Consider the following 26,720-nt stretch of genomic DNA (forward strand, 5'->3'; position numbering starts at 1 on the left):
TACCATCGACTTGCAATTCTTAATGGACCTATTTTTATCCACTAAGAGTACAGATACCATGGTCTCCATTGGCACCCATCGCCTCTACCTCTCCATCAGCGGCCCGCCCCGCTGCGACCCGCCAGATCCTATCGTAGTGTTCATCGCTGGCGCAGGCGACGTCGCATCGTCTTACTGCGCCGTTGAACGGCTTGTCGCCTCCTTTTCCCCGCTCGCCCTTTACGACCGCTCCGGTCTCGGGCGCAGCGAAAGGAATCCAAACACACCAAACCCAACGGCCACGTCAGCAGCCACCGAGCTACACACCTTACTCACCACCGCAAACATCCCTCCACCACTTATTCTGGCCGCTCACTCCTATGGCGCGATCATCGCCCGGGAATATCTCCATCTTTACTCAAGCGAGGTCGCAGGAATGGTCCTCATGGACGCCTCAACCGAGCGAAACATCGAGCTATTCCAGAACCCCGATTTAGACCTCAATGCTATGGTGGGTAACTTGAAGTTTGCAGAGGTCACGGGGCTGCGTGCTGCTGCTCAGCTCTCTCGGGAAGAATGGAGGGCGAGAGCGATTGACATTTCGCGGGGGACGGCTACTTCGGAGGCTGAAGCGATGATGAGGGAGGAGGTTTGTCATGCGCTTGCTGAGAAAGAGCAGTTCAAGAATCAGGCGCTTGGGGATCGGCCTTTGAGCGTGATTCGGTGTAATGGGTTGATGGACTACCGGAGACTCTACGAGAAGGCTGTCGAGACTGGGAATGGGACAGAGGCTCAGCGAGCGGCGTTCCGTGAGTTACTGGAGAAATGGGATGGGTTGGATCGTGAGATGCACGAAGAGCAGTTGAGACTGTCTAGACGGAGTCGGATGGTTCATTTGCCGGACTGTGGGCATAATGTGCATTTGATTCGACCGGAAGTTGTTGCGGAGGAGATTCGATGGGTAAGAGAGCAGATCTTAGATCCGAAGATCGACTCTCCTCTTTGATCTGGCGCATCGTTGATCGGAATACATCATTGCCGGCAACGGGTCGCACCCGCTTCGACTGACATGTGCCATGGCTCAACAACTTAAACAGCGTCTGACTTAACTGGCACCTTCTTGTATAATCTCCGGTAGTCTATCAACTGCTCGCTCAAATGTTACAGGTGGGAGCTAAAGTCAGTGTGCTACGTACCAGTTATAATATGCATTTGTACAGTTCTTGTGTGGCCTGGTCAGAACCCGCCCCGACAGCGCCCTCCAAAAGTAGCTTTATCGCCATTCAAAATGCACGACCTTACTGATACGGTGACCGGTAGTCCTAGCTGGGATGTCGACTGATCAGTTCATCCTTCACTAGAAGCGCTCCGAGCAGGCGATCTCGGGTGTAGGGCCGTGCCGTTGCCATACATAACGGGAAATCTAAATATCAATCTACATCTATGAATTAACACAATACTGAATACTAGGTTTCGTTCTGAAGCAAATCTGCCTGCGGGTGATCGAAGTGTATCCTTAAACTCCTTTTAGGCGTTCTCTCTTCACATCGTTCTATCAGGAACAGCAAAATCTCTGATCTTCTTGAGTCTCTCCTCCACTTCGGAGGAATCCCGGCCTCCTATATTGATCGCAGCTTGGCTGAGTGGTGTCGACTCGGCGTGTGCCCAGCCGCTGATTACCAAGCTGCCCTTCTGGATTTCGTCCGAGAAAGCCGCTTCAAATGCGGCCCTAGAATAAAGGAAATAGGCCTGCACAAAGGTTACCTCCAGCAGGCCGCGCTGAAGAAAGTGTCCCGCGAGCGGTCCTAAGTGGTAACTGCCAGTGACACGGGCGTTGAGGTCGACAATGTACTGATTCCCAGACGCATCTGTTATTACGTCTAGCCCAACGGGGCCATAATAGCCTTTCTGATGCAGGAAAGCGGCGACCTTCTCTGATATGTCGCGATAGGCTTCTTTGAACTCCGGTTGCCGCTTGTAAGAGATTGAACAACCAACCCAGTGCCCATCTCCGTCTAATTGCTGATCACAGCACGCTATAAAGATGGGCCGCCCCTTCTTTGTTACAAAAAGAGATAAGCCCATTGTTGTACCAGGGATGAAGCGCTGAATCACTAAAGAACACGGACGCATATGATGATTTGATTCGTTAATTTGCTGGAGCATCCGGCCCAGCTGCGTTGCGAGTGTTGCCTTGACATCTGCTCTTTGGGCATCTGTATCGACCTTAAAGACGCCCATCCCAGAGGCTGATTGGGGGAGCTTTAGAACGAATGGCAGTTCGTGATTGTCCAGTAGCTGGGTGATTCTGGAAATTTCACCCTTCAGTAGGTCCTGATCGTGTACGTCGTGTGGAGTGAGAACGGTATCGATAACCTCGGATGGCGGCGTTGGCAGTCCTGACCTAGCCAAACCAGGTTTGGAAAGTAGCTCATAGTGGATTTCAGGGTCCACGAGATGCGGTAAGTGCAGGACGCAGTCTGCGGGAAACATTACTGCAATATGAGCCCCTGGCCCTACAGATATACTTTCTGAACTCGTCGCAAAGCTCACAATCGGCTGCTGGTCAAAAGGTAACTGAGCAAAGTTTCGAAAGACATCAGCGTTGTCGGCGCGCAGTGTATCTAGAGCTTGGTCGTTGCACTGGGAGCCCGCGTAGAGGATAGCTAGAGGCATCTTGCCAGCGATAAACCCATGTCTCTGAGGCTTAAGCTTCGTATCCAGCATGACGGAGGGCTCGGCTGTCTTTTGCGTCTCCTGCAACTCATACTGGTACGTAAATTTCACCGCCGACTCTTCCATAAAAGAGTATACGAGGGTAATGTTTGGCCAGTCCTCATTATCCACGGAGTAAAGCTCGTAAAGGGTATAATCCAGGCGGATAAGAGGTGTTGAGTCCATCGTGGCCGGCTTCAGTCGGGCGTAAGGTTGGTTTTGAGCATTGCCGATAGGCTCGATCGTAGAAAGTTCAAAGACGATAGGGTCTCGGCCTTCTTCTTCAAGGTAGACTTCAGAGGACCTGAGCTCTACCTTGCCTTTCGCAACTGCACTCATAGTTAATGAGGGTGATCACGACTGGTCTGTGGTAGAAGAGTCGTATGGTAGAAGAAAGAATTGCTAGGCTGTCTCCCAGAATACCAACATAGTACAGCTGGGGAAACCAGCCACTGGGGAACTAAAAGCTCAGGATGAAGAAGCCAATGGTGAACAAGCACATACTTTCATCAGTCATAGTGGGAAGTAGTTTCTGGTTGCATAAAGTGGCAATAGAAATATGAAGGGCGTCTTGCCAGTAGAAGGAAAGATTGATAGGCTGCTCTGATTTGCAATAATAGTGGATTTTGCGTCCTTATCTGTGTCTGGGATCAGGGATCAATGACACCTACTCTAGATAGAGAACGATGATGACGCTTAGAGTATAGATGTAGTAACAGCCACATATATCTTTCAAACACAAGCTTCAGCCGATGTAACATAGATTAACTCTTAGTGGATCGCTGATCTGCCGCGGCGGAAGTAAATGAAAAGGACGTTTCGTCCTTAAATTAGCCATCCTCTAGGAGGCGCCTGTATCCATTAACAATTACAAAAAGATACATGAGGAGAAACTTAAAACAAGATTCAGTGACATGTTAACATAACCAGCTTGCACAGATTCACACCCTATCAGCTGCTTTGATAATTGCGTTTTTTTTATTTTCCTCACAATCCGGGAGGCTGCGGGACGAATGCGAGTAGTTGGGCTACGTCATCATCAAGATACCTTTATGTCTCTTCACTGAGAGCACGAATCTCAAGTAGCGCGCCTCTTTTTCAAACTCGCTGTCCAAAAAATGAATATGACGTGATTTTACATTGAGTTTTGTATTATTTCCTCCCCTGTTTCCGGAAGCATTGCCCAATGTTGTCTGAGTGAGTTATATGTGAAGCTCCGCATTCGTCCAGCGCATCAAAAACTGTGAAGATTCTCGAATAGCCGGCGATAACAGAAAATAAAACACTCAGGATCTCCTCATACGAAGGACTGATCTCTGACTCCCCAATATCCATAAAGCCCGCCACAGCTTCTGGAACAAGAGGCTGGATCAACTACGAAACAAGGACACCAGGAACCGCATACAACTCCGCGCGTCCCCTAGATCCATTTGATCGACGAGTACAGCTTATGGATCTCTGCCTTTATTGAAGGTCTCCCAAATCAAACATTTTCTTCCAGATATGGGCTCAGCCAAAAGCTGCGACGACACCTTGAACCCATAATCAATGTTCTTAGTAATAGCCATGAAATGCTCATCATTCACAGTCGAGCATTTTCGATGAATATTAGTAAGAAATCACGCCATTCGTTTCCAGGGGACCGGGGAGTGTATTTATGGTTGCGGCTATCATCCTTTTGGAACGTTGAATCTTATTAATAAAGGGCCCAACTGATAGGGTTTTGATTTGTCGTTCATTTACCTTCAGGGCGCTGATGTTGAGTGTCGCAACCGCGCAGTCCCTGCCAGGTGATGGCGACTGTGCTATTCTTGGCGCTTCGCAGTTATTGGCGGAAAGGTTGCCATACTCTTCAAGCACACTTTCTGCATGGTCAACGACGTTGTCGAGTTGGGTGTTGGAATAATCAATTACCGGAAGGCTAAGCAGGCCACCATCATAGTGGCGCATATTCCCAGAATCACTTAGCAGCACTCTTGGATCTCCGTGGAATTATGCGAACAGTTCTCCATGAGATTCCCCAAGGTGCGAGAAGTAAAGAGCAAGCCAATGATGAGAGTCGCGTGGTGGAGCCATACAGTTGCGGAGAGGGCGATGGATGGGAAACAGCTAACGAACCAGTCCTGACACGGCGTTATCTTTGCTCAACAGGGGCTGTCCCTCTTATAAGCTTCTTTTGAGACTTACACGCTCCTTTAAATCTTAATAACCTAACTGTCTAAGGAGTATGACTGTCATTCCATGCGTGACCGGCTATTTTCCTTGGATACGTGCTTAGGCCGTCTGGAATGCAATTCTCATCTCCTTGCCTGGTGGTCCTGTCGTAAAACCGTCTTGCATTTCTTGGGCTATGACAGGAATGTTATTGTAAATGCTCATCAGGCAGTCCTCAACAATAATGATCTCTTTGTGTTCCATGCCTTCTGGTCTTATGTTTGTGGACCGTAGGGGACCTAGTCGTTTGGCCAGCGAGACTACACCTGCATTTTTGCTATGTAGTGTTCGCTTTTAAAGCTATTTCCCTAACTTTTGAAAGCTATTTCCACGCAAACTTTGTCGAGGATTTGCAGTAATGCACCAGTGGATGCTGAGGTAGAAATATGGTCAGAAACTTTTAAAATCTTAAATTAAACTACGTGTATATCCACTGGTTTGAATTCGGCCTCAATGAAATATTTAACTCGTTTCCAACATCATCCTATATATCAAGAAATGACTAGTAGGAAAGTTATGTCGGGGCATTCGGAATTTTGTTGGCTGAAGACAAGGCCATAAGCACTTGCGTAAGATGCTGAGTCCTGCATTCAGTATGAGGCATATCAAGACTTCATATACTATGTTCTAGAAAAGACTAGACAGCTTCTAGCCAAGTTAGAGGCAGAAAGAGATGCAGATCCTGTTCAAACCAACCTCCGCAACAGAACGGTGGAAATCGGGTCATGGACATAGTAAGTTTCATAAATGAAAAGAATCAAGATATGAAAGTTCTTTCGCTAATGTTCCGTATACTCGTCTGATGCTCGATACCATTGGCATTCTATCTACAGGGCAGGATTTTGACTCGCTTGAACGTCCAGGGGATAGAGTCACTAAGAGCCTTCTCTTTATGCACGGACCAACCAAGGAAAAATTTTGCTTTTCATAATCACACATTTCCTCCTTCCAGTGTGGCTGGCAAAGAAAATCACCTGGAGGTTTGATACTATTTTTGATGCTGAAGCCAGGTTCATGCGTGGTGTTTGCAGGGCCATTCTTGAAAAGAAGCCAGCGTTCATGTTGTCGCGTAAACCATCCGTACAGGAAGGCGAAAACGAGATAATGACAACCATGCTACTTGAAGGTAACCTTACTGATGTTTTCTTTCCGCTGGAGTAAGCAGCTTGTATTCTTGTACGGGGTGCCAGTTCGAAGTAGTTGGAACTGACATTGTCGCTGTTTAATATCTCAGGATGACAGCCTGTCTTCTACCTTAATGTACGCTTGCTATCTCCGACGTCTTCATCCTGAATACGAGAAGTGTCTGTGAGAAGAGATCCGAAGTAAAATTCCGTCAGCCAGCTATGAGCTTACTTGTGATGACATCAACTCTATATGCCTCCTAAATAGCGTCTGCTGTGAAGCCCTCCGCTTGTATCCACGCATTCCTATCACAGTTCGTGAGGCTGTCCGGTTAACTACTGTGGCGAGTATGCGTGTGCCTCAAGGGACACGTATCCTGCTGTGTCCCTATACAATCAATTACTGTTTGAAAGTATGGGGCGCCGATAGTGATGAATTTGTCCTCGAGCGCTAGACCCAAAAGAACGACGGCAACACCAACAGTAGGGCAATGTATGGCCAGCAACTGTGCCGGCCCATCAACAAATTTTGCCCTGATCACCTTCCTACATAGACAGCAGTCTTGTCGTGGAAAAGTCTTTGCTCAAGCAGCGCTGCGATATGTGGTTGCAGGGCTGATTGGCAGATTTGAAATGACATTAGAAGAGGCGGGCAAAGATTTCCACTGGATATGTGGTTTTGAAGATGAAGGATGTTCATCTGAGATTGAAACATTGGTAGTCTGGCCGTCATAGCGGATAGTAGATCTATCTGTGTCAGTAACATTCAGCTGCGATGAAATCAATTTTCCAACGTACAATAAGTTAAGTCTCTCGTACTTCCACATGGTGCTGATGGTGCCAAGGCTCGTCCAGGTCTGGCAACGCAACATGGCACGATTCAATAATACCTCGAACTTTAAGTTTATGGCCTGACTCCAACTGTTACCATACGTGGAGATAATGCCTGGACGTCGCTGGCCGGCAGCATGATGAGTAACAGTCGGGTGGATCGTTTGGGCGCATTTTTGAAGGGCGTGGGTTACGGCGAGGGAACAGAACCCACGTTTCGACTTTGGACAGTAAACCAGAGATAAACAGAGTTGTGGTTGGTCGGCAATATATTACAGCTGTTTATTGGAGCTTTTAGCCCCTTCTGCTGGGAGATTGGAGGTGTCTTGTTTGGTAATATCTCCCACCAGGCGACTAAAAGAATGTATTTCCAGCTTTAGGTGATGAGTCCATAAAACCACTTCCAGCACAGTAAAAGTCCAGGTCATCTTATGCATCAACTTGTCTACACGTAGTATGGTTGAACAATAAGATGGATTGTCACAGACCCACAGACACCTCACCTCAGCTTACTTTATTACATGGATCCCTTGTCCATCTGAGATCGGCGATGAATGATCATAAAGCTGGTCTCAGAGCCAGAGACTAAGCTAGTCCTTAAAAGTACATTACCTCCTCCTACCATCCCAATAATCTGCCTGGTAGCCAATTAGTGGTTTGTGGCTGATGATCAAAAGTCTTGCGTTGGCCTTGTAGTATTGTCTGGCAAGGAAACCCCGTTGCAGATAATTCCTTCGCCGTCTGCTGTTGACTCAAATAAGATAAGCTGGTTGTGTTTTCAATACGTGCTGGCCTGAAGGATTCATGGACCAGCCGACGGGCCAGTCCCCAGCTGCACATCTTACCAGATAAGGTTAGGGCAAGTCTTGAAGGATAAGCTAAGATCCTTGTTCAGTTTCTAAGCATTAGTAATTATACATCTCAGCGACCATCCTTTGCGCTTGCTTAGAACGGGATAGGGGTAGTTATAAATATGAGGTTAGATCACCAACCAGCAATCACTGAACCACGCAGAATATCAAAGAGAAGACGACCGCCATGACACCAACCAAAACAACCGTTGTGATAATTGGTGCTTCCTTTGCCGGGACACCAATTGCGCATTCTCTCCTCAAAGATGTCCCAACGGTGAAGGTTATTCTAATCAACCCCTCTCCAACATTCTACTTCTGCATTGCTGGCCCCCGGATCATGGCCAAACCCGCTGCCTTCCGGCCAGAGCAATACCTGATCCCAATTGAATCGGCATTCAAACAGTATCCCTCAGAATCTTTCGAATTTGTTCAAGGACGGGTGACCTCCATCAATCCGGAAGACAAGTCCGTGATGGTTGACGGTCAAACGACCATCCAATTCGACTACCTGGTCATTGCCGCGGGGAGTAGCACCGCTTCAACGACCCGCAGCGACATCCCCGTTCCCTTCAAGCCATCCAACGCCGATAATATGGCAACGCTGATTGACAATGCGCAACAGGCTATCTCATCAGCCTCGCAGATTGTCATAGCCGGTGCAGGTCCCATCGGTGTCGAGCTTGCCGGGGAACTCGCCGAAGCCGCGCAAGACCGAGGAAAATCAGTGAAGATTACCCTCGTCTCCGCTTCTGATCGCGTATTACCAATGCTCAAGAAATCAGGCAGTAAAGCTGCGGAAAGCCTCCTTACCCAGAAAAATGTGACGGTCATCTCGTCGCAGGCAGTCACAGATGCGGTTCTGTCCACCAACGGGACATGGAACATATCTCTCAGTAACGGACAGCAGCTCGCCGCCGATTTGTACATTCCCACAACGGGCGTCCTACCCAACAGCGGCTTTATCCCTCAGCAATGGCTGGACACTGACGGCTGGGTGAAAGTGAACCAAGAGCTTCGCGTACAGGGCGGACAGAATGCACCCTTACCCATCTATGCGGCAGGCGATATAACCAACAATTCCATGCGCCTCTCGTTCAAGGCTACTGAGCAGGCTGCGGTTGTTGCTGCAAACATAAAGAACGACATTCTTGGCTCAAAGTACAAGAGGAGGGTGTATGATCAAGGAGATAGCATTATGATGTTGGTCCCCGTCGGGGCGTCGGGTGGAACGGGGCAGCTGTTCGGTATGACGCCCTGGAGCTTCATGGTCAAGACAATCAAGGGGAAGGACTTCTTTGTCTCCAAGGCAGCTTCGTTTATTGGGGCAAGTTAGTGGCATGGCCTGCTGACTCTCACCTCATGTTGGTTCATCTATTCGGACTGAACCCGCTGTCTCCTTATAGAGTAGTTTGACTCTCCCATAGAAGATCTAAGAACCCAGGCTCGGTTGCTTTCCAGAATTAGGCATTCCTTGCTTTTATAGAGATTAATAATTATTAGACAAACAACTATACCCAGTCAACTACAATGTACTCCGATGGACATTCCAAATGGCGAAATGGTTTCACTGCGTCCTTTCATTCACCATCCTGATTTCTTTGGTCTTCATTCACTCCCAGCTTGAATTTCTCTACTGTAATTATCAGCGCTGCCTTTAGAATATCTCTCTTAACTTCCTGAATATCCAATAATCAGATTCAACAAATATACCAAGGAGTCATCCGGCTCTTGAAGCCCAGAGGCGGGTCAGCCAGGTATGTATAATGGAACAACACAACCCATAAATCAAGGCGGGACCTTATTTTAATAAAGGCTTCCTAAGACAGATTGACACTGAACATACAAAAGGCGGATGTGACCTCCTATTGGGCCTATAAGTCAGCGCCCAGTTTTTGCTGAAATTTGGCATTGATTCAAACCAGAACGACCTAGGTATTCCATCAATATTGGCAATTATCGGATATGCAAATGATGTTCCAGTTCAGACACAGGGAACAGCCGAGATTATCCGTTGGCTGGAGCACCAGGGTAGAGGAGCGCCTCTGAGTAGCTCGAGGTAGGTATCCCATTACCACCAACTTGTTTTCGATGAATATGTGGCTGACGGATTAGACGGATCACCATCGAATAAGGCATCGCTACCTCGAGTACATGGCTCGTACCCTGCCAACGACCACAACTCAACAGGACTCTTTTATAATGGAGAAATAATGGTCCGTGGAGGATTGATAGGGGCTACCGCTAAGAAAGCAGTGACGCTCAGCAGACCGAGATGCCCATCGCTGGACATCAAAGGTCATGAATGCTCCGCATCCTACTACGCCAGATGAGGCAGTAGTGAAAATGCACTTAGTCCTGCTGGTCCAGGAACTAACCAATCTGAAGAGGTCGTCCCAACCTCAAGTGCACGATTACACGTGTACGATATGTTCCCAAATTTGGGACACAATCATACACGGCCGTTCTTGATGGCGTGGTGCGGTCCAGGAGAACAAACAAAGTTCTGTCCATCCTGGAGGTAAAGCCGACGCCTAGGTTCTTGAAGGCGGTTCCTGTTCAGATGCAGGAGACGGCCAAGGCCGTTGGATGGCTCAAGCACCAATCTGAGGGAGTTCCGGAGCTCCAGGAAAAAAGGTAAATATAATACTATTAACGTAATTTTTATAAGGACAAGGCTAACACCAGTCGCCTCATAATTTACCAGGGGAAAAGGGAGGCGTTCCTCACCCTCATGGCACCAGGTACTCGTTACGTTGAGTAACTGGGGAGGACAACCCCGACCACCACCGCCGAACCGGAGGATTTCATGAAGACGCAGTCCTTTGAACCTTGGCGCATTGACAAGGAGACTCACCTCTGAAGCCTATGCCTAGCACTGCTGGGATTTCTATCGGCAGCTGAGGAGGTGGCCCGCTAAGCCATCTTCTCCCTCTGCCCTTTTCCATTGTCGACTGTGGAGTTGCCGGCTGTTGCGTTAGTATTGAGCTGGTGAGCGGTTGCTTCGAGGGGAGCCTGGTGAGCTCTATTCGGAGGGTGGATAAGAGGATGGGGGTTGGTATTGTAGTATGACTATGGTCTCAACCTTTACGTACAATGTGGATATTTTTCTCCTGTCTCCACAATGGCATCCCCACTGTGCGGGGATCCATCAATATCCGCCAGGCGGCCAGAGAGTCGAGACTTTATTTCAACCACACTCATTCTATCCTTTTCATTCAAGCATTCCATATCCCTGCTCTTACACGTGTCTCTATACCAATAAACAGCATTACTCAACATGGCCCTTCCACAACTCATCTCCCCAAAACCCTTCCTCACAGAATCCGGCATGGAAACATGCCTCGTCTACAAAGACAAAGTCCACCTCCCGTGCTTCTCCTCCCTACCTCTAGTCGACTCCGAGTCCAGCCGCAAACTCATCTCCCACTACTACAACTCATACATCTCTATCGCCGCCACCAACGGCACAGGTGTCGTCCTAGACACCCGCACCTGGCGTGGCGCCACACCCTGGGCGCAACCCCTGGGTCTCTCCACCGAGAAATTCCTCGATCTTAATCGCGCCGCGGTACGACTAGCCAAGGAAGTCAGGAATAACGCCAAGGGCGGGGAGAACAATATCCCAATCGTCATCAGCGGGACGATGGGGCCTCTCCGGGACGCGTACGAGGATACGAGTGAGTCGATCACGCTGGAGGATGCGCGTGAGGGATACAGAGAGCAGGTTGAGGTGCTTGCGGATGCGGGGGTGGATTTGTTGGCGATTATGACGGTGACGAATTTGAATGAGGCGATTGCGGTGGTGGAGTTGGCGAGGGAGGTGCGGTTGCCGGTTGTTGTGGCGTTTAGTATTGAGTCTGATGGGCGGTTGCTTGGTGGGAGGAGCTTGGAGAGCGCTATTCGCACGGTCGATGAGAAGACCGGGGGGTACGTGGTGTACTATGGTGTTAACTGTGCACATCCGGTGCGGATTTCTGCGGCGTTGCGTGATGTGCCGGAGGATGTGCGGGCGAGAATTGGGTTGATCAAGGGGAATGCGAGTCTCAAGAGTCATGATGAGCTGGACAATAGTGAGACTCTTGATCGGGGGGATATTTCCGTCTTTACGGATGGGTTTGAGGGCGTGTTGCCGTTGGTTCCTAATGTCAAGGTTATTGGGGGTTGCTGCGGTACCGACGAAGAGCATCTGGAAGCTATCGCTAAACGGTGCATCAAATAGACCCTGCGTTGGGAGTATGTAGAGTACTGTCATACGCATTGGATATAGCTTTCTCGCTGAGAGTGTACATAGTTTGACAAGATCAAGCATTATATTCGATTTGAGAAACGCGCCTGCGCTGTACTTGCCTGCAGAATGAGATACCTGCCTACTTCAAATAGTCCCCGTTCGTCTCCTGATGAATCACATCAAACATGGGCTTCGCACTGAACCACCCAGCCATCGGTGTCCCAACCGTCTTGTAAGTAAATGCAGCATCTGCATCATCAATCTTAATAGTCTGTCCGCCCCGTCCTGCAGCCGCAGCATCTGCTAATAGCTGCGCATAGCAGCACTTCTCCAGAGAAACAAACCAGAAGACTGTCTCTTCAACCGACCGTCCGACCGTCAGAAGCCCATGGTTCTGCAGCAAAGCCGCTTTCTTATCCCCAAGAGCTTGAGCAATGTTCTTGCCTTCCTCCTCAGCAAGAACAACGCCGTTGAATTGCTTGTAGACAATGTGGTCCTGTAATCGTCAGCAGATACACACAGCTCGTCCTGGCAAGCGTACCTTGTAGAATGCGCACGAATCCTGCGTGATAATATCCAGCGGTCGTCCCAGCGTGCAGAACGCTCGGCCGTGCAGGCTGTGGCTGTGCGCCGCACACACGACATCTGGTCTAGCAGCATGAATTGCGGAATGAATCATGAATGCCGCGGCATTGAGCAAGCGGACCTCGCCTCCGTCGATGACCTGCCCTTCGTGATTCACGCGGATCAAATCAGACGCCTTGATCTGCGAGAATGCTACGCCGAACGGATTCACCCAGAACGTGTCCGGTTCGACCGGGTCGCGCAGCGTGATGTGGCCGGCCACACCTATCATTGTCAATCAGTGGAAATACATTCCGGGGACTATGGTGGTCATACCCTCGTCGTATCCATACTTGCCGAAAATGCGAAACGCGGCCGCTAAGCGCCCCTTGAGGTACTGGCGCTCTTCCATTTTGTTCTCGAATACGGGTTGCTTGGGCATTGTCATCTTGACCTTCGCTTTTTCCGCACCGGCTGCCTGGGAAGACTCTGGAGATCGGAGGGTGACATTGGAAGCGACGGTTTCTGTGGTGGTTGGAGGGGCCATTTCGACAGGGCTATTTTATATATCAATATATCTCTTATTGATTTGCGAGGGTTATAGGATAGTTGTATTATGTTAAAGATGAGCGAAAATTGAGGACTAGGTTTGTAATCAGGTGGTGACATCAACCCCGGATTATGCGGAGTCTGTTGTTCTAAGCGGGGTAAGTTTGCTGCGCCCTGCATTGCCGATCAGCCTCCGAGGCTTAGTACCCCATCAACCGAATCATCAGACCATGGTTATCATTTCAAGGCCGTGGTTTTACTCATGGCTATGATTTAGCTTCGATTCCAGGTACGACCGTGTACCTTCAATCACTTCAGGCTTCTCAAGAGCCTAAAGCGAAAACTGAAGTTGACAATATATATCTGTTATTCAACCGGTCTATACGTCTATCGCAGAAACCACCACAGGAAAAGACCGTCCACTAGCCCATAGATTTGTCCAGCCGCGTGATATTCTCATCCTTCATCTGCTCAACCCACTTATCCTTGCGCAAACACCAGATCTCCATTGCCAACTCCCCACATTCATCCCTGTACTGATCATCCAGCGTCCCCGATTTGATAACAATGACTTCGTCCTGGCCACTCGGCTCAGACGTGAAGGGCGTCCCACAGTCCCCGCAGAACTTCCGGGGAACATCTGCGCCGCTCTCGCTCTTATCCATGTAAAGTTTCGGCTGGCCCTTGGTCCAGTGGAGGCTTGTCTTGGGGACGACAATGTTGGCGGAGAAGCCGGAGCCAGTGTAGCGTTTGCAGCTAATGCAATGGCAGAGAATAACCTATGAGACGAGTTGCAGGTCAGTGAATGACTGGCGAAAGCTTGAAGACTGCCGGGGGAGAATAAGGACCTTGGGAGTTGTGGAGTCGGGGAGATCAATCCGGTACGTCACAGCGTTGCAGAGGCAGGTGCCTGTATAAGACTTTTGAGACATGTTGACTAGAAATTGATTCTGATCGTTTCGGTTTCTACTGTCCAATTTATTTCTTTTTGGAAACGATTCACTCAATGCGAAGCTGAATAAATTGTGCTTGTTTCCAGTCAGCAGCAAAGAGCTGTAAAAAAGAAGAGGGGTAAAGTGTTATGTAAGCAGGAGTGTCAACAGGGCGCAAAAGAACCCCGCGCTTGCGGACAAAAGTGGAGATAAATACAGGCTTGCGAGTGTTATCGTGATAAACGATCTCTGAAAAAGAGTATGCTCTTCTGAAGACAAGGTCTTTTTAGGTGAACGGCAGCCTTCGGCCCAGTTGGTTGGCTTGAGCAACCATGTTCATCGACGCGTCGTATAAGGCTCTATCTTCAGCGTTCATTGCCTGAAAGGACCCTGATTTCCCCAACAGCGGCTTCAAGTCCGCACCGCAGACCGTTCCCGGATCGGGCAACACGCCGCTCTGGAAGTAAGCGCGAATAGCCTTGCTCACGCACAGCGATGGTGCGGCTAAGGTGGTGTGCTACAGGAGGTTAGAGTCGGAATTGACGACATTCTCTGGCAATGTAGGGTGACAGAATGGTAGGAGGGATAATGCTTACTCCTTCTGAGTCTTGTTGGAGTACGACCGACCCAGGGAAATTTTTAGACATCTTCTTCGCACTGTAAATCACCAACAGTCAGCATAGTGGTGGAATTGCGGAGAGAACATGAGATTGGAGACCTGCCTTCTCAACGGAGTGACTGGGTCCAAAGTATTGCTCACAAGAAGAATTGGATGAGATGTATTGCCTATGTACGGCCCTATCAAGATTTGGTGAGAAAGGAGCGTATTAGATTGATGGCCGGCATACCTGTCAAATGCCATTTCGGCCTCGACTTGTGTCCAACGCACCCTAGTGCAGTGACAGCAGCCCAATAATCCCCCAAGGTAAAACTCAGGGCTTTCTGAGACGCCCATGCTTCTTGGAAACGTGCTTGGTCCATGTCACGTATATATGGGGCATCGGAGCATAAGATTGCCGACATAACATAGAGTTCATTCGCCCCCTTCTCAAGACACTCGTCAGACCACGGCCCTGTTTGCATGCATTGGTTAGATGGGCACGAAGGCGAGCGAGATTGCTGTTTGAAGTCGGCTATCGGAGACCCATCACCCTCGGCCAGTGACTTTGCGTATTGTGCTAGCAGAGGAAATACAAATAGAGGTTGGTACACCGAGTAGCGAAGAATAGATTTCAGATCGGTCCACGTCACGACCTCAGGCCCTCGTGTGGCTGACGGTGCTACTGGCACTGATGCATTGTATAGCGCCGCTTCTAGTTCCAGATATGCGGCTTTGATGGCTGCAGGGCCTCCTTGTGTATAGAAGGGACATCCATCTGGCCCAGATGTGTCGCAGTAGAATGTAAAACGGTCGAAGATTGCGTCAGCATCAGCAATCGAGTCATCTCCTTCCCCAGTGTAGTACTTGTCGATATCAACCACACCGTCCAGTAAAACACGCTCGATCCGATCAGAAAACATTGTTGCAAAGGTGCTTCCGAGCACAGTTCCGTACGAACGGCCCCAGTACAGGAGCTTCTCTTGGCCTCTCTTCCACTTGGTTCGTGTCACGATTCTCTGTTGTTGGTCATACCCGTATGTGCGATCGTACTCCCTTTGTTCGACCTGACCTTGTCTTTCCCGCCATTCACCATGTCGCTCAACGATTTCAAGCATATCCCTCACGACAGGCGGTGTATTAAGATGCTCCCCAAGAGCTTCATCAGTTCCCTCCGGCGCGGACTGAAGTGCCTTGGAGCAAGCAGCGCCAAGAGCAAGGGCACGCTGCCAACTGCGCATCAGGGAATCGTCAGAGCTACCCAGCATGCCGTCCGCCTCCACCTGGAGGTCCCAGTTCCTCTGCGAAAATGAATTGGGGAAACAGCTGAACCCGGGAGTTGTGTTGTTAACGCCTCGTGGATCAAAGCCGATGATATCAAAGTATCGAGCCGACGAGTTTGCAGTTTTCGCGGGCAATGCAGGATCAGTTTCCGCATCAACGATCATCTGCATGTCCCGACCGGACAACAGAGCCTGTCCGACTCCAGAACCTCCAGGTCCCCCTGCCTTCATCAGAATCTGATATGGAGAGAAAGGGGCGGTAGACAATACCGGGGTTTATTAGAACTGCGCCACCATACCGGGAGTCTGTCACCGGGACCTTCGCAGGTAAGCGTGTAATGGCAATAGCCATCTGGCGGCCCTGACCGGTCTCCCGATGATAGTCCATTGGCACCTCAAGTCGGGCGCACTGGAAGCCGTCGAAGCAGTCATGGTATTCCAGAGACTTGGAAGGCGTAATCTGCGTATGCTGTTAGATAGGGGCTAATCGAAATAGATCTCCTGTCGTACCTGGTCCCAACTGAACGCCGGCGCTGGTGGGTTCTTCTCTCCCTCTGTTGTTGACTGATGGACACTGTCAGGCAGCATCAACCACAAGAAACCGGCCAATCCCATCAACGCCAGGRCAATGGGACGAGCCTTGTTCCGCCGATCTGGAATAGGCGGAGACGGTCGGGAAGTCCCATTCTGCTTTTCTAGAACCATGGGTACGTTGGAATCCCTCTTGACGGTATGGAGCGAGGATGAGTCCATAATCCCTAAAGATGAATTTCGAGGATTTTGACCTGGAGGAAGACTTGCAATGAATCATTTCCCCAACCACAGGGATGGCGCACTTTGAGGGGCTGAGGTGCAGCACCTAGTCCGCTGCTGACCATCGTCGGCATGGGCGCCAAGCAACAGCGAATCATAACTCGATGAATTGGGACGAGGAAGAGGCGGCAGTGACCCCCAAAATCTGACTGGATCAGTGAAATCCAAATTGTGCTAGAAGGAATGCAGTTCGGAGGCCAATAACAGAGACAGTGATCGGCCTAAGTGGGGTTGCTGTGTCTCACTAGGATGGAGTAACTTGAGTTATCGACCCCGGTCCCAACTTCTATGGTGAAGTGTCTTTTTTAGAGACCACGAATTTTTATTGGTTTCCTTCAAAGTCAGGCCTGTTCCTGACGCGGGGGACATATTTCAACTGATAAGGAAAATGCTATCAAGGGCAGGACTTTGGCAGTGACAGCATTGGCACAAGATCATCATTCTTTTACTCCTATTATTGTGTGACGCGTACCGTGTCGGTCATGTGATCTCTCAGCAGTCAGTCTCGAGCTGAGATTCAAAGTGGCCTTGACAGATAGCTGAGGCTCACTTCAAAACTGATGAGGAGATCCTAGATTTGATTGGCCTCTTAATCCTAGCTCTCGAACGTCGAAGAGGAGTAGGCCTCGGGATCGCCTCTTGTCGCATGTATATCGTTCAACCATAAACGGAAGCAGATCCCTCAAGCAAGGCACTGTATGGTTCTCCCCTGAATAGACGATGCGCTGCTGTGGTCTGAATCAACTATTTGTCGATCTAGCTGCAACGAGGCAGTCACTGCTTTGCTTCTGCGCTGCTATCTACTTGATGTATCGATAGTTCATGTCGATCCTGACCTTGACTTGCTCCTTCCCGCATCCATGGCTTCCTACAATCCGCAACTCCTTACTGGCGGACAGCTCGCCAATTTGGATAAAATTCGGACAGACAGGACTGCGATTTGTCGGTGGAATGGTGGAGATTCCTCGCTCGAATCCTCTTTTTCTCTTTTTCAAACTGATCATTATCAATACGCTGATTGTATGGCGTCGCGGTGATTTACTCCGAGCCGTTGACACTGTCATCGCAACTCCTTGTTTGCACACATCTTGCCCGGATTAGCCGTTGATTTTATCCCTTGTCTTCTGATAATCCACAGCGGCTCAACTCTATGGTTTGGATACGTCCACATTTTAACGTCTTCTCAACTTCAGATTCTCTCTTATTGCCAGCAAGCGGGTCATTCTACAAGTAAAGACATAGTACGAAAAGACAAAAAAGATTAACAGTTCCAAGTTTGCAAGACAGCCCTCAAAACTGCATGTTTGCCGTGTAATTGACAGTCTTTGATGTCCAGCGATAAAGAACAACCGCTGTCTACACTCTCATCAATCCCTTTGGGATCTCAACGCGAAAGATTACGACACCTGGGTACATGCATCTGGAGTGAAGCAAGCAGGCAGGCAGGCGTTAATTTAGTATTCCGCTCTTTTCCATAAACCTGTTTGCCTCTAAGTCGTCTGGTCATACTGTCGATTTCTTTGACGGGCTGAAAGGGGTTGAGTCTCAGAAACTGAGCAGATGATTCCTCTTTGTATGTCAGCATTTTGCTCTCCCTCTGCCTCTCCATCAATGAGGCTGTAGAAGCATAAATACCGCCGTCGCCCTTTCCTGTCCATCAATTCTCCATCCTCTGTATACCTCCTCTACGTCTCTCTCTTATATATATCCCTCCTCGTTACTCACTTACAGCAATGCCGGGCTGAGGTACATTGTCGTCGGAGGTGGTGCATGTGGCCAACACCCTGGTTTACAACACCAGCAACTATGGTACTGCCTTCGGGTCCTGAATTGACTATGGCTACCAGTCTGTCCCGCAGACCTACATGGGCAACAAGGTTGAGAGCCCGCGTGCGGGAAAGGCTTAGGTATGACTACCATGATCAATGGTACGGCCTACACCCGTGCCGAAGATGACCAGATCAACGTATGGACAAGATTGGTAACTAGAGGTGGAACTGGAAGAATCCCTTCCCTCATTACAAGAAGAGTGGAGGTTTTCAGGTTCATATTCCCACCGTGGAGCATATTACGGCAAATTTGGCCCTCAGCTTGTGGGATGGATTAATATGCAGAACAGCAGCATTCACGCTGAGCTGAATCTCACCTACCAGCACCTGGGTATCCTAGTCGATTATTGTCCGCTTATATACAGTAGGTTCTCAACACCCACGTTCTGCATTGTCGCTATCCCGCTCATTGTGGTGCTCAGAGCTCTATACACAAGTATTGCGTCCACCAGTCGATGGAATTTGTACACACAAGGCCGTGGTCCTGCGTGAAGGAGTTTTATCGCGAACAACACACTGTTGATCATGTTCCATGGTTTAAGCCGCTCGCCACTTCACATCGCTCCAGATACTACCTCCCTTGCTCGTCTTAGATGCTGATTATTGAGTTGGTGTGTCAAATATCCATCTCTTGACCTGCACTGGACAACTACAGCCTGTCCACTGACACGCATATTATGAGATAGCTGAGAGCATGGCATATGGGACAGCCCTCTGCCACACCGGGATAGGCATTTGCGTCGCTGTCCATCGCCGAACAGGAACTCAAAAATTATCAACAGCTCCGTTACATCGAGGGCTTTGAAGAAGCTTCGATTTAGTTTGTCATTATAGCTTTATAATGCTTCTCGACAAATCAATCTCCAGCTCGGTCATAGTTCGTGGGCGACGCGCTTCACACACCGCGACACAAATCTCCATGCTATATAAGGTCCTGGGTCCTACGAAAACCTACTTGGACTACAAAAGATGCCATGACACGTCAGACTCCCTACTGCTGCCTGGGGAATTCTGACCCCTACCCCGTACGCGAGAAATACTCGTCGCGAGCTTCGCCGCCCGGATACGTGATGTGGGACCACCGCCGTCTCGAGCAGTGGAGAGCCCTCGGAACTCCTTCCCAGCGCCCCTCTACGTGATGACGGCGGAGTGGTGTACAGGACGTATGAGAGACCTTGTTTGCGAAAAGTTGGACATTGGTGTCTCTGGCAGGGCTGATGAGAGCTTCAGCCGGTGAGCAGTTTCCAGAGATGCATGCTGCGGTTTGCCTCGGATTGTGAGTATGTTCGTAATTTGTATGCTGTCACAGAATCTTATGGTTGCAGTCGTGTTTGAGGTTGACAAAGCAGGCCATGGCATTTATGGTTGTAACGAGATATAATGATGCAGGGTTTGTATATAGGAGTTTCTGACCCGTGGGTAAATAATGTATGTGGATGAAAATAAAAACAAACTCCTGGATATGGTACGAACTTAATCATTCCAAACTTGTACAAATTGCCTAGTATCATAACTCCGAACTATTACAGGATATATCTGAATCCCTCCTGCAGCCGGCGCGCAGCCGCAATGTCGATCCCCTCGATCTCCGCCGTGCGCTCCAACCGCCGCATCTCCTTATCCGTGAGAGTCACCTCGCTATCCTCCATCCGCTCCATGCGCTTGTTCAACGAGCGCAGATGGAAATACATGAAGATAGCCATGATGCCACCGAGGGTCTGCAGCCCGATACACACTCCCAGCGCGGGACGGTAGTGCGGGAAGTCCTGCTGGCGGTAGGTGAAGGGGGTCCAGATACTGGCGGAGTTACCGATGGAGTTGATGAAGGCGTAGGCGGCGGCGCGCTTAGCCGGGGGACGGGGAATGGCGTTTCCGATCCAGGCGTAGATGGTGCCGTTCTGGGCAAAGATGATGTTCATGAGGAAGAAGGAGAAGTACTTTGGGCCGAAGCTGTCGGTTGTCATGAAGATGATGAAGCCGACGATGGTGACGGGGATGGGATAGAAGAAGAACCAGAAGCGTTTGCCGAAGCGGTCGGAGAGGTGCGAGTGCACTAAGCTGTAGAAGACGACGAAGATGTAGGGCGGTGCGACGAGCAGGAGGGAGATGAAGTGGTCGTAGCCGAGTGTTGACGTGAGGGTGGGGAAGAAGTTCTGGAAGCCGCTGGCGCCGGTGATGGACATGTAGGCGATGGCGAGAACGTAGGTCTTGATGTCACTGAAGGCGAGCTTGAGACCCTTGACCTGGCTCATTTTGCCGGCTTCATCCACGTCGGCATCGGCGGCTTCGATGGCTAGTCGGCGGTTGGCGACGTGGCGTTCCTCTTCGGAGAGGAGCTTCCAGGTGGAGGGGAAGTCGGGCAGGAATACCATGACCGCGAGGCCGATGGCTATGGTGATGGAGCCCTCAATAATGTACAGCCATTTCCAGGCTGCGAGGCCGTGTTTCCCATTGAGTCCCTTTAGGATACCGGCCGCGATGAGATTTCCGAATGCTCCGCTGAGCAGGGAGCCCGAGTAGAAGATGCTCATACGCAGAGCTAGCTCCTTCTTGGTATACCACTTGGAGAGGTAGAAGAGCACACCAGCGAAGAATGGAGCCTCAACCAGACCCAGGATGAACCGGCAGGCGACGATTCCACCGAAGCTCTTGACCTGGCTCGTCAGCAGCGAGACCAGGCCCCATGCGGCGGTGAAGAATCCCAGATATAGCGATGGCCGTCCCATATAGTTCAAGATCAGGTTGGACGGCACTTGCATAAGAATGTACCCGACGAACAAAATGGAAAGACCGGTTTGATAGTTGGCGTCGCTGAGCTTTAGGTCTTTTTCGAGCCCTTGTAGACGAGCAGCCGGGTAATTGTTTCTTCGAAAAGAAAGTCAGTTCTGGTGGCACAACCGTGTTACAACGTAGAAAAGGTCGAAGAGAACATGTGCGACCGATGACTGGCGGAGAGCAAGCAAACAGCTCGACGCAATTACAGGAAAGCATTCTTACCGATCAATATAGTTCATGAGATAAACGAGAATAACAAGCGGCATAATGACAGAGTCAATACGTCGTCGCAGCTTCTTCTCAATCCTCTTCTCTTCTTCGGTCAACTGAGCCAGCTGGATGACCTCCTCGTGGGTCATCTCAGCCTTCTCCCCCAGAAGGTCTTTGTTGGTGATTTCCTCACCCATGTTGATCGAGCCAGCCGATAACAAAAAGGGTTTTATCAAAAAAGAAGAAAACTGAGTTAGAGAAGCGACAGAGTCTGCGCTGTGGAACTTGCAGAAGAAAGAAGGGATCGGCCATCTTTTATATACTACGCGCTCGAACTGCCGCCATACTGCACGATTACACGATGATGTCTGCAAGCTATGCAGTCCTACCTTGACGGGAACCCCCACGGGACGGAGGGACTGCGAAAGCCCGGGATTGGACAGCGGAGTAGGAAAGTTCTGTAGGAGATGGATCATTAGGGGTAGATACACGGGGGGAGGGGATTCTGCTGGGGCGTGGCTTTTCTGGGGAAACGCGGGGAAATAACTGATTGGCTGCTTGGGTGATGATGACCCAGAAGTAATCCTGACAGATGCGGAGAAGCCCAATAATGAAGACTGAGAAGGTTTAGACTACAGGCTAAAATGTCCCGTAGCCACTTGCCGTTGGCTGGCTCGCTCCATACTGCCACATATCCCGCCACGACTGGTATTTTGTKGGTTCCCCCACGTTTCAGGGTCCGTGCTGATTACGCCGTTTGCTTCCCAATATTGGGTGTTGCCCAAAGCGATCTGGTTGAAGTCGGAGGTTGTCCGGTGGCGCAACTAATGCCACAGCATTAAACCTTTTGCTGTAAAATCTGGGTCTCGGAGCGTCGTGCTCTTTAAATCTGTACAATGCTGGTGCTCCACAGGTGTTGGCAGAGGCACGTAATAGCCCGTGCTTCCCTTAAACTGGCTTGTTTCAGCAAGACTATTGTCGAACACTAAGAAGTCTGAGAAATCAAGGTATATTGCTTTGAAGCTTATCTCAGCTCTGCATACGCCAATAGTTCTTATCGAACAACTATATCATGTGCCATGTTTATTGCCACCAGCGAATCTAGTACGCTTTTGGAAGCTCTGCCGTCCCAAGACAAGGATATTTGCCTGCCACTCCCATTGACTAGATTTAGAGTTGGAGCTTGCTGGTCTCGCAGCATCTCCGATGTCTGCACTTGGCTTGGTCTCTTAGCCATGACCCATCAATCGGTGGCTCGGACTTTCCGCGGTCATCGAAGATTTGTCACGTTAAGCCGAGTCAAGATTGCGACTGGCCAAGGTCGCGTCGCGTTCTTCCCAGCCTAGCGTGAGTGAAGCCGTTCAACAATCCCTGAGCTAGCTGGTTGACCCTCGTCATCGATCTAGCCAATATGCGTCGCATTGATGAATCCTCCGCGGAGCTCAAGCGCTGCGGGTTTTAGTTCCCACTACCTTTGCTGGCTAGAGCGTTGTAGACAATGAGAATATTTGGAACAGCGCCCTCTAGACAAATGTAGAGAAGTATCCTTCGTATTGAGTCGATGATGCCCAGCAAAGGAGGTAGTGGAGTCAGAAAGGACTTKCTACCTCGTATTCAGACCTTCTTGGCAGAGTAAATAGCCCGTCAATATACGGAATATTCTAGAGCAGAATCGGTTTTGTTTACTGGAGCACCTGTCAGTCGATCATTCGACAGAAGGGTGTTCCTTGCGTCTGGTTGAGATGGCGTCGTGGCTTCCGCCCAGAGGTTCGGTTCCTTTCAGCCACCGTCGCAGGAGCCGGCCAAGGACGTGGGAGCTTAAGCCAAGATATTACAATATCTCGGCCGAGTACCCGCTAAATGGCAGCTGACCCTCGCCCTGAGCCTACATGTGTGCCACTCGGCGGTGTGGTTGTTCCTTGGCTTGTGACGCCTAGATCGCCTCCATCCGTAGGAACCACGATGTCCTTAACATGTCCTGGTGGACATGTGTTCCTTCGACAGTACTTTATGAGCTCTGCGACTAAGCCACGCCGCCACGTGAAATTTCTCCTTGCCTGACTTTCGCTGTTATCTAGCATCAAACGGCCACAACTTGTCTGCTTTGCTACTGTCAGGCCCTCGCCACTAGACTCAGATTCTCTGGCCGTCTGTATCCATTCGTCGTAGACCGCGCGATGAGCGTCTTTCGCAGCGTTCCATACATCATTCGGAACCCAGCCATCAGAGTTGGTATGGAGGGAGTTTCTTAGCCAGAGTTTAAGTTTTTGAACAGTCTCAAAGTCTTCATAATCTCGAGCGTGCTTCTTCAATTCTTCTTCAGTTGGAGAAAATGGGCAAGAGCCCTGTAGTCCCAGTTCTGTCCAGCGAGCTGAAAGCTCAATTAACTCTTGACGGAGCGCCGTGGCGCTGTCTCTCCACGTCGTATGAAAGTATTGGAAGATTCGAAACAAAATCGGATCGAGTAACCTTGCGAGGCGTAGTTTAGGAGCAAGACCCTTCATGCACACATCGTATGTCTGGTAACATATCAACGCGTCTTTCCATTCTCGTTCCTTTTGACCAGGAACTTTTTGTTCGTCTTGTCCGTCCTCAAAGATGTTTCCCTCCGTCTCCTCAGGGAGTGCAGCAAAATCAGGAGTCTCATTGGCATAAATGAACGCAGGCTCAATGCTTGCTGATTGCCAATCGAGCACGCCAGTCATAACGGTTGGGTCCTGGGCTGAGACATAAATATTTCTCTTGTGAAAATCAGGATGAAGCAGAGCTGGAGTAGCCGCATCCTGCATGCGCTTATCTTTGATCAACTTCAGCATTACTTCTTTACTTATTTTCAAGAGATTGATGTGATCTTGAATTGATTCTTGATGAGGAAGAACGTCGCGATTGCCAGCATCTTCTTTTGGTAATCGAGAGAAACCTCTCTATCAAACCTAGGCAATAACTTGTGAGGTCTTTCCCTAATTTGCGCCCGGTGTGTTAGAACTGCTGTCTAAAAATGAGTAGAGAATCATGGAACTGATAAGGACCGCAGTTAGGAGTTGGACCGCCGTAGAGCTCAAGCTCCCCCGGATTCCTGTTCCAGAAAACCGGACTGCAATGTGGACCAATACAGAAGTCCTGTTCAAAGGGAATCTTCATGTGCGACTCGAGCGGCGCATCGGAGAAATATAGACTGCCATAGGCCGGAAAGTCCAAGGATGCCATATCTCTCATCGCCAATGAAAGCATCTTAGCACACAGCATATGTTGTTCCGAGTTCATTTTGTGCTACATTTGGTGTAGCTGAACACCAGCAACGTGCTCCTGGAAGATATATTCTGTGCCGATGGGGTTTGACGGATTATCGTTCCAGTCCAGGATTTTCGGTATTGGAAGCGAGATCTTGGACTGTACTATACGAGAAACAGCAATCAGTCAGCATGTCAACTGCCCGAAGAATAAAGTATTTGAATTCGTCCTACAGTATGTCATCGTTGCGACTTCAGAATTGGTCGTCAACCTTGGCGGGCCAGCAATACCGGTCGGTAATCTCGCCACAACACATGAACCTGTGTCCATTGTGAAAAGAAAGGCTCTGTTAAATCCACCTTCTCTCTTTTCATATTTGACGATCTTGGTTGCTCCTGGGCATAGATGGACGGCCCTATCACAAAGCGCTGAGAAGTCAAACAAAACGCGCCGAGAGTTTCTTTCCAGCTTGTCCCGATGAAGCCATCTTCCACTGGTGTACATATAAGGATCATGTACTACAGTGGAGTCAGCGACGTAGGAAATTACAAGTGAGAGTAAATAATGCTACTAACATGGGACCGGTACTTCCGAAGCTGTCGCTGGGGCTAAGTTATCTGGCGGGGGATGTGACACCGTGCTGGCTTTGCTTCCCACATTGGCGCTGAGAAGAGAACAGGGTTCGAGATGCTGGCTGACTGGTGAAGGAACTCGCAACGGCCGCAAGAATCGAAACATAATAGTAGCGGATTTCTGTAGCTGTATCTAGATTGGCAGCCCAAGTGTTTGTGAACAATTGGGGCGCCAGGTACAGCGAAGTTCAATCTGGAACCTAACCAATAGAGATGCTTTTTTCATCCCTTGCCTGACGTACTTAAAATAGCTGGACATCCCATGGAGATTTTAGCCTCAAGAAGCTAGACGGATCATATGTAAGTCCGACGTTGCGCCGGCCATTGGGAATCAATTTCTAGTCTAGATTTTGAGCAACCTTTCTTGTTCAATTCTGAATTTATTTTAGTGAGATTGACCTTCTCCGCGACGATAACGAGAAATGTTTTCAGTACATACACCCTATCAGCCGTGATCGATCAGGCAGAAAGCTTTAGAACAATGACTGTTCATCTTGCAAAATCGCCGAAGCTTGCAACATCGCAAGCTGATGAAGTTGCTAAGTGAGCTACAAAACTGGTTGACGCCGTCACGCTCCGGACGACAGTGGCAATCTCGCTGTCATGTGGCACCGCTACTCGTTACGAATCAAACCTCATCCGTATCCTGTTTTTGTTCATCTCGGCAAGTTAAAAGGAATCAGTGGCAGGATGTCCTCAACACTTGTTGGCGCCTCCGGCCGCGTCTACGTGCGTGATAGGGTACTCAAAGCTCATCCAAGGAACCCGGAGCTGAATATCTACCTTGCACAGTAAGTCTCAATTTCTTCAATCATCTTGCTAGTATTTCCAAACATTCCACTAACATCAGACGGCAACGAATCTCAGTTGTGAGAGTCGACCCTTTGTTTTGAAGCCTGTTTCCAAGTCGATATTCGAACATTCCATAATCCTCAAAAAGGAGTTTCCAGATATTTGTCAACTTCGAACACATGCGGATGTCAGCGAAAACGAACTCATTCTCGTTTATGAATATTTTGAGCATGAATTGCTCTCCCTAGTACAGAACAACTCAAATCTATCTCTCAAAGCAAGAAAATTCATATTGCAACAGGTCGGGAAGGCAGTGGAGAGCTTTCACGCCAAAAAACTGGATACACTTGGGTTGGTTGCAAGGCAATCAAATATCACTTCATCAACTGTGCTGACAAGTGTCACGTCTAGACATAAAGCCGGACAATGCCATGGTGGACTGTAGGAAAAACAACGAAGGCCAGTTTGTAATAGAGCGAGTGGTATTATCCGATCTGGAGGGCTCTTTGGAGCTGGAAGGCAAAAGGCTCCTCAATGCTAGAATAGGGAACGTGATGTGGCGCAGTC

At 49.4% G+C, this 26,720-nt stretch overlaps 10 protein-coding genes across 10 annotated transcripts; 3 read left to right on the forward strand and 7 right to left on the reverse strand.

Annotated features, from left to right (window-relative positions):
- Positions 1-58: 58 nt before the first annotated feature.
- Positions 59-985, forward strand: Asppvi_005590 (alpha/beta fold hydrolase; the record flags this gene model as incomplete). Its single annotated transcript, XM_043301508.1, has 1 exon — positions 59-985. One exon carries the CDS (start codon positions 59-61, stop codon positions 983-985), a length of 927 nt encoding a protein of 308 aa, XP_043157443.1.
- A 536-nt stretch (positions 986-1,521) lies between these two features.
- Positions 1,522-3,033, reverse strand: Asppvi_005591 (uncharacterized protein; the record flags this gene model as incomplete). The annotated part of the gene is made up of 1 exon (XM_043301509.1): positions 1,522-3,033. The coding sequence occupies one exon, from the start codon at positions 3,031-3,033 to the stop codon at positions 1,522-1,524; it is 1,512 nt and encodes a 503-aa protein (XP_043157444.1).
- A 4,868-nt stretch (positions 3,034-7,901) lies between these two features.
- Asppvi_005592 (NAD(P)/FAD-dependent oxidoreductase) lies at positions 7,902-9,050 on the forward strand (the record flags this gene model as incomplete). The annotated part of the gene is made up of 1 exon (XM_043301510.1): positions 7,902-9,050. The coding sequence occupies one exon, from the start codon at positions 7,902-7,904 to the stop codon at positions 9,048-9,050; it is 1,149 nt and encodes a 382-aa protein (XP_043157445.1).
- A 1,944-nt stretch (positions 9,051-10,994) lies between these two features.
- Positions 10,995-11,936, forward strand: Asppvi_005593 (homocysteine S-methyltransferase family protein; the record flags this gene model as incomplete). Its single annotated transcript, XM_043301511.1, has 1 exon — positions 10,995-11,936. The coding sequence occupies one exon, from the start codon at positions 10,995-10,997 to the stop codon at positions 11,934-11,936; it is 942 nt and encodes a 313-aa protein (XP_043157446.1).
- A 148-nt stretch (positions 11,937-12,084) lies between these two features.
- On the reverse strand, positions 12,085-13,056 carry Asppvi_005594 (class II aldolase/adducin family protein; the record flags this gene model as incomplete). The annotated part of the gene is made up of 3 exons (XM_043301512.1): positions 12,085-12,441; positions 12,487-12,794; positions 12,846-13,056. 3 exons carry the CDS (start codon positions 13,054-13,056, stop codon positions 12,085-12,087), a joined length of 876 nt encoding a protein of 291 aa, XP_043157447.1.
- A 424-nt stretch (positions 13,057-13,480) lies between these two features.
- On the reverse strand, positions 13,481-13,990 carry Asppvi_005595 (GFA family protein; the record flags this gene model as incomplete). Its single annotated transcript, XM_043301513.1, has 2 exons — positions 13,481-13,837; positions 13,907-13,990. 2 exons carry the CDS (start codon positions 13,988-13,990, stop codon positions 13,481-13,483), a joined length of 441 nt encoding a protein of 146 aa, XP_043157448.1.
- Positions 13,991-14,276: 286 nt separating this feature from the next.
- Positions 14,277-16,624, reverse strand: Asppvi_005596 (putative proteinase; the record flags this gene model as incomplete). The annotated part of the gene is made up of 6 exons (XM_043301514.1): positions 14,277-14,507; positions 14,587-14,647; positions 14,713-14,788; positions 14,839-16,092; positions 16,142-16,331; positions 16,382-16,624. The coding sequence occupies 6 exons, from the start codon at positions 16,622-16,624 to the stop codon at positions 14,277-14,279; spliced, it is 2,055 nt and encodes a 684-aa protein (XP_043157449.1).
- Positions 16,625-20,036: 3,412 nt separating this feature from the next.
- On the reverse strand, positions 20,037-21,695 carry Asppvi_005597 (putative MFS transporter; the record flags this gene model as incomplete). The annotated part of the gene is made up of 2 exons (XM_043301515.1): positions 20,037-21,378; positions 21,511-21,695. 2 exons carry the CDS (start codon positions 21,693-21,695, stop codon positions 20,037-20,039), a joined length of 1,527 nt encoding a protein of 508 aa, XP_043157450.1.
- Positions 21,696-23,354: 1,659 nt separating this feature from the next.
- Asppvi_005598 (uncharacterized protein) lies at positions 23,355-24,314 on the reverse strand (the record flags this gene model as incomplete). The annotated part of the gene is made up of 1 exon (XM_043301516.1): positions 23,355-24,314. One exon carries the CDS (start codon positions 24,312-24,314, stop codon positions 23,355-23,357), a length of 960 nt encoding a protein of 319 aa, XP_043157451.1.
- A 454-nt stretch (positions 24,315-24,768) lies between these two features.
- On the reverse strand, positions 24,769-25,059 carry Asppvi_005599 (uncharacterized protein; the record flags this gene model as incomplete). Its single annotated transcript, XM_043301517.1, has 2 exons — positions 24,769-24,893; positions 24,963-25,059. 2 exons carry the CDS (start codon positions 25,057-25,059, stop codon positions 24,769-24,771), a joined length of 222 nt encoding a protein of 73 aa, XP_043157452.1.
- Between the last annotated feature and the right edge of the window lie 1,661 nt (positions 25,060-26,720).

This window comes from Aspergillus pseudoviridinutans (genome assembly GCF_018340605.1).
Source record: "Aspergillus pseudoviridinutans IFM 55266 DNA, scaffold_4, whole genome shotgun sequence".
NCBI classification, from domain to species: Eukaryota; Fungi; Ascomycota; class Eurotiomycetes; order Eurotiales; family Aspergillaceae; genus Aspergillus; species Aspergillus pseudoviridinutans.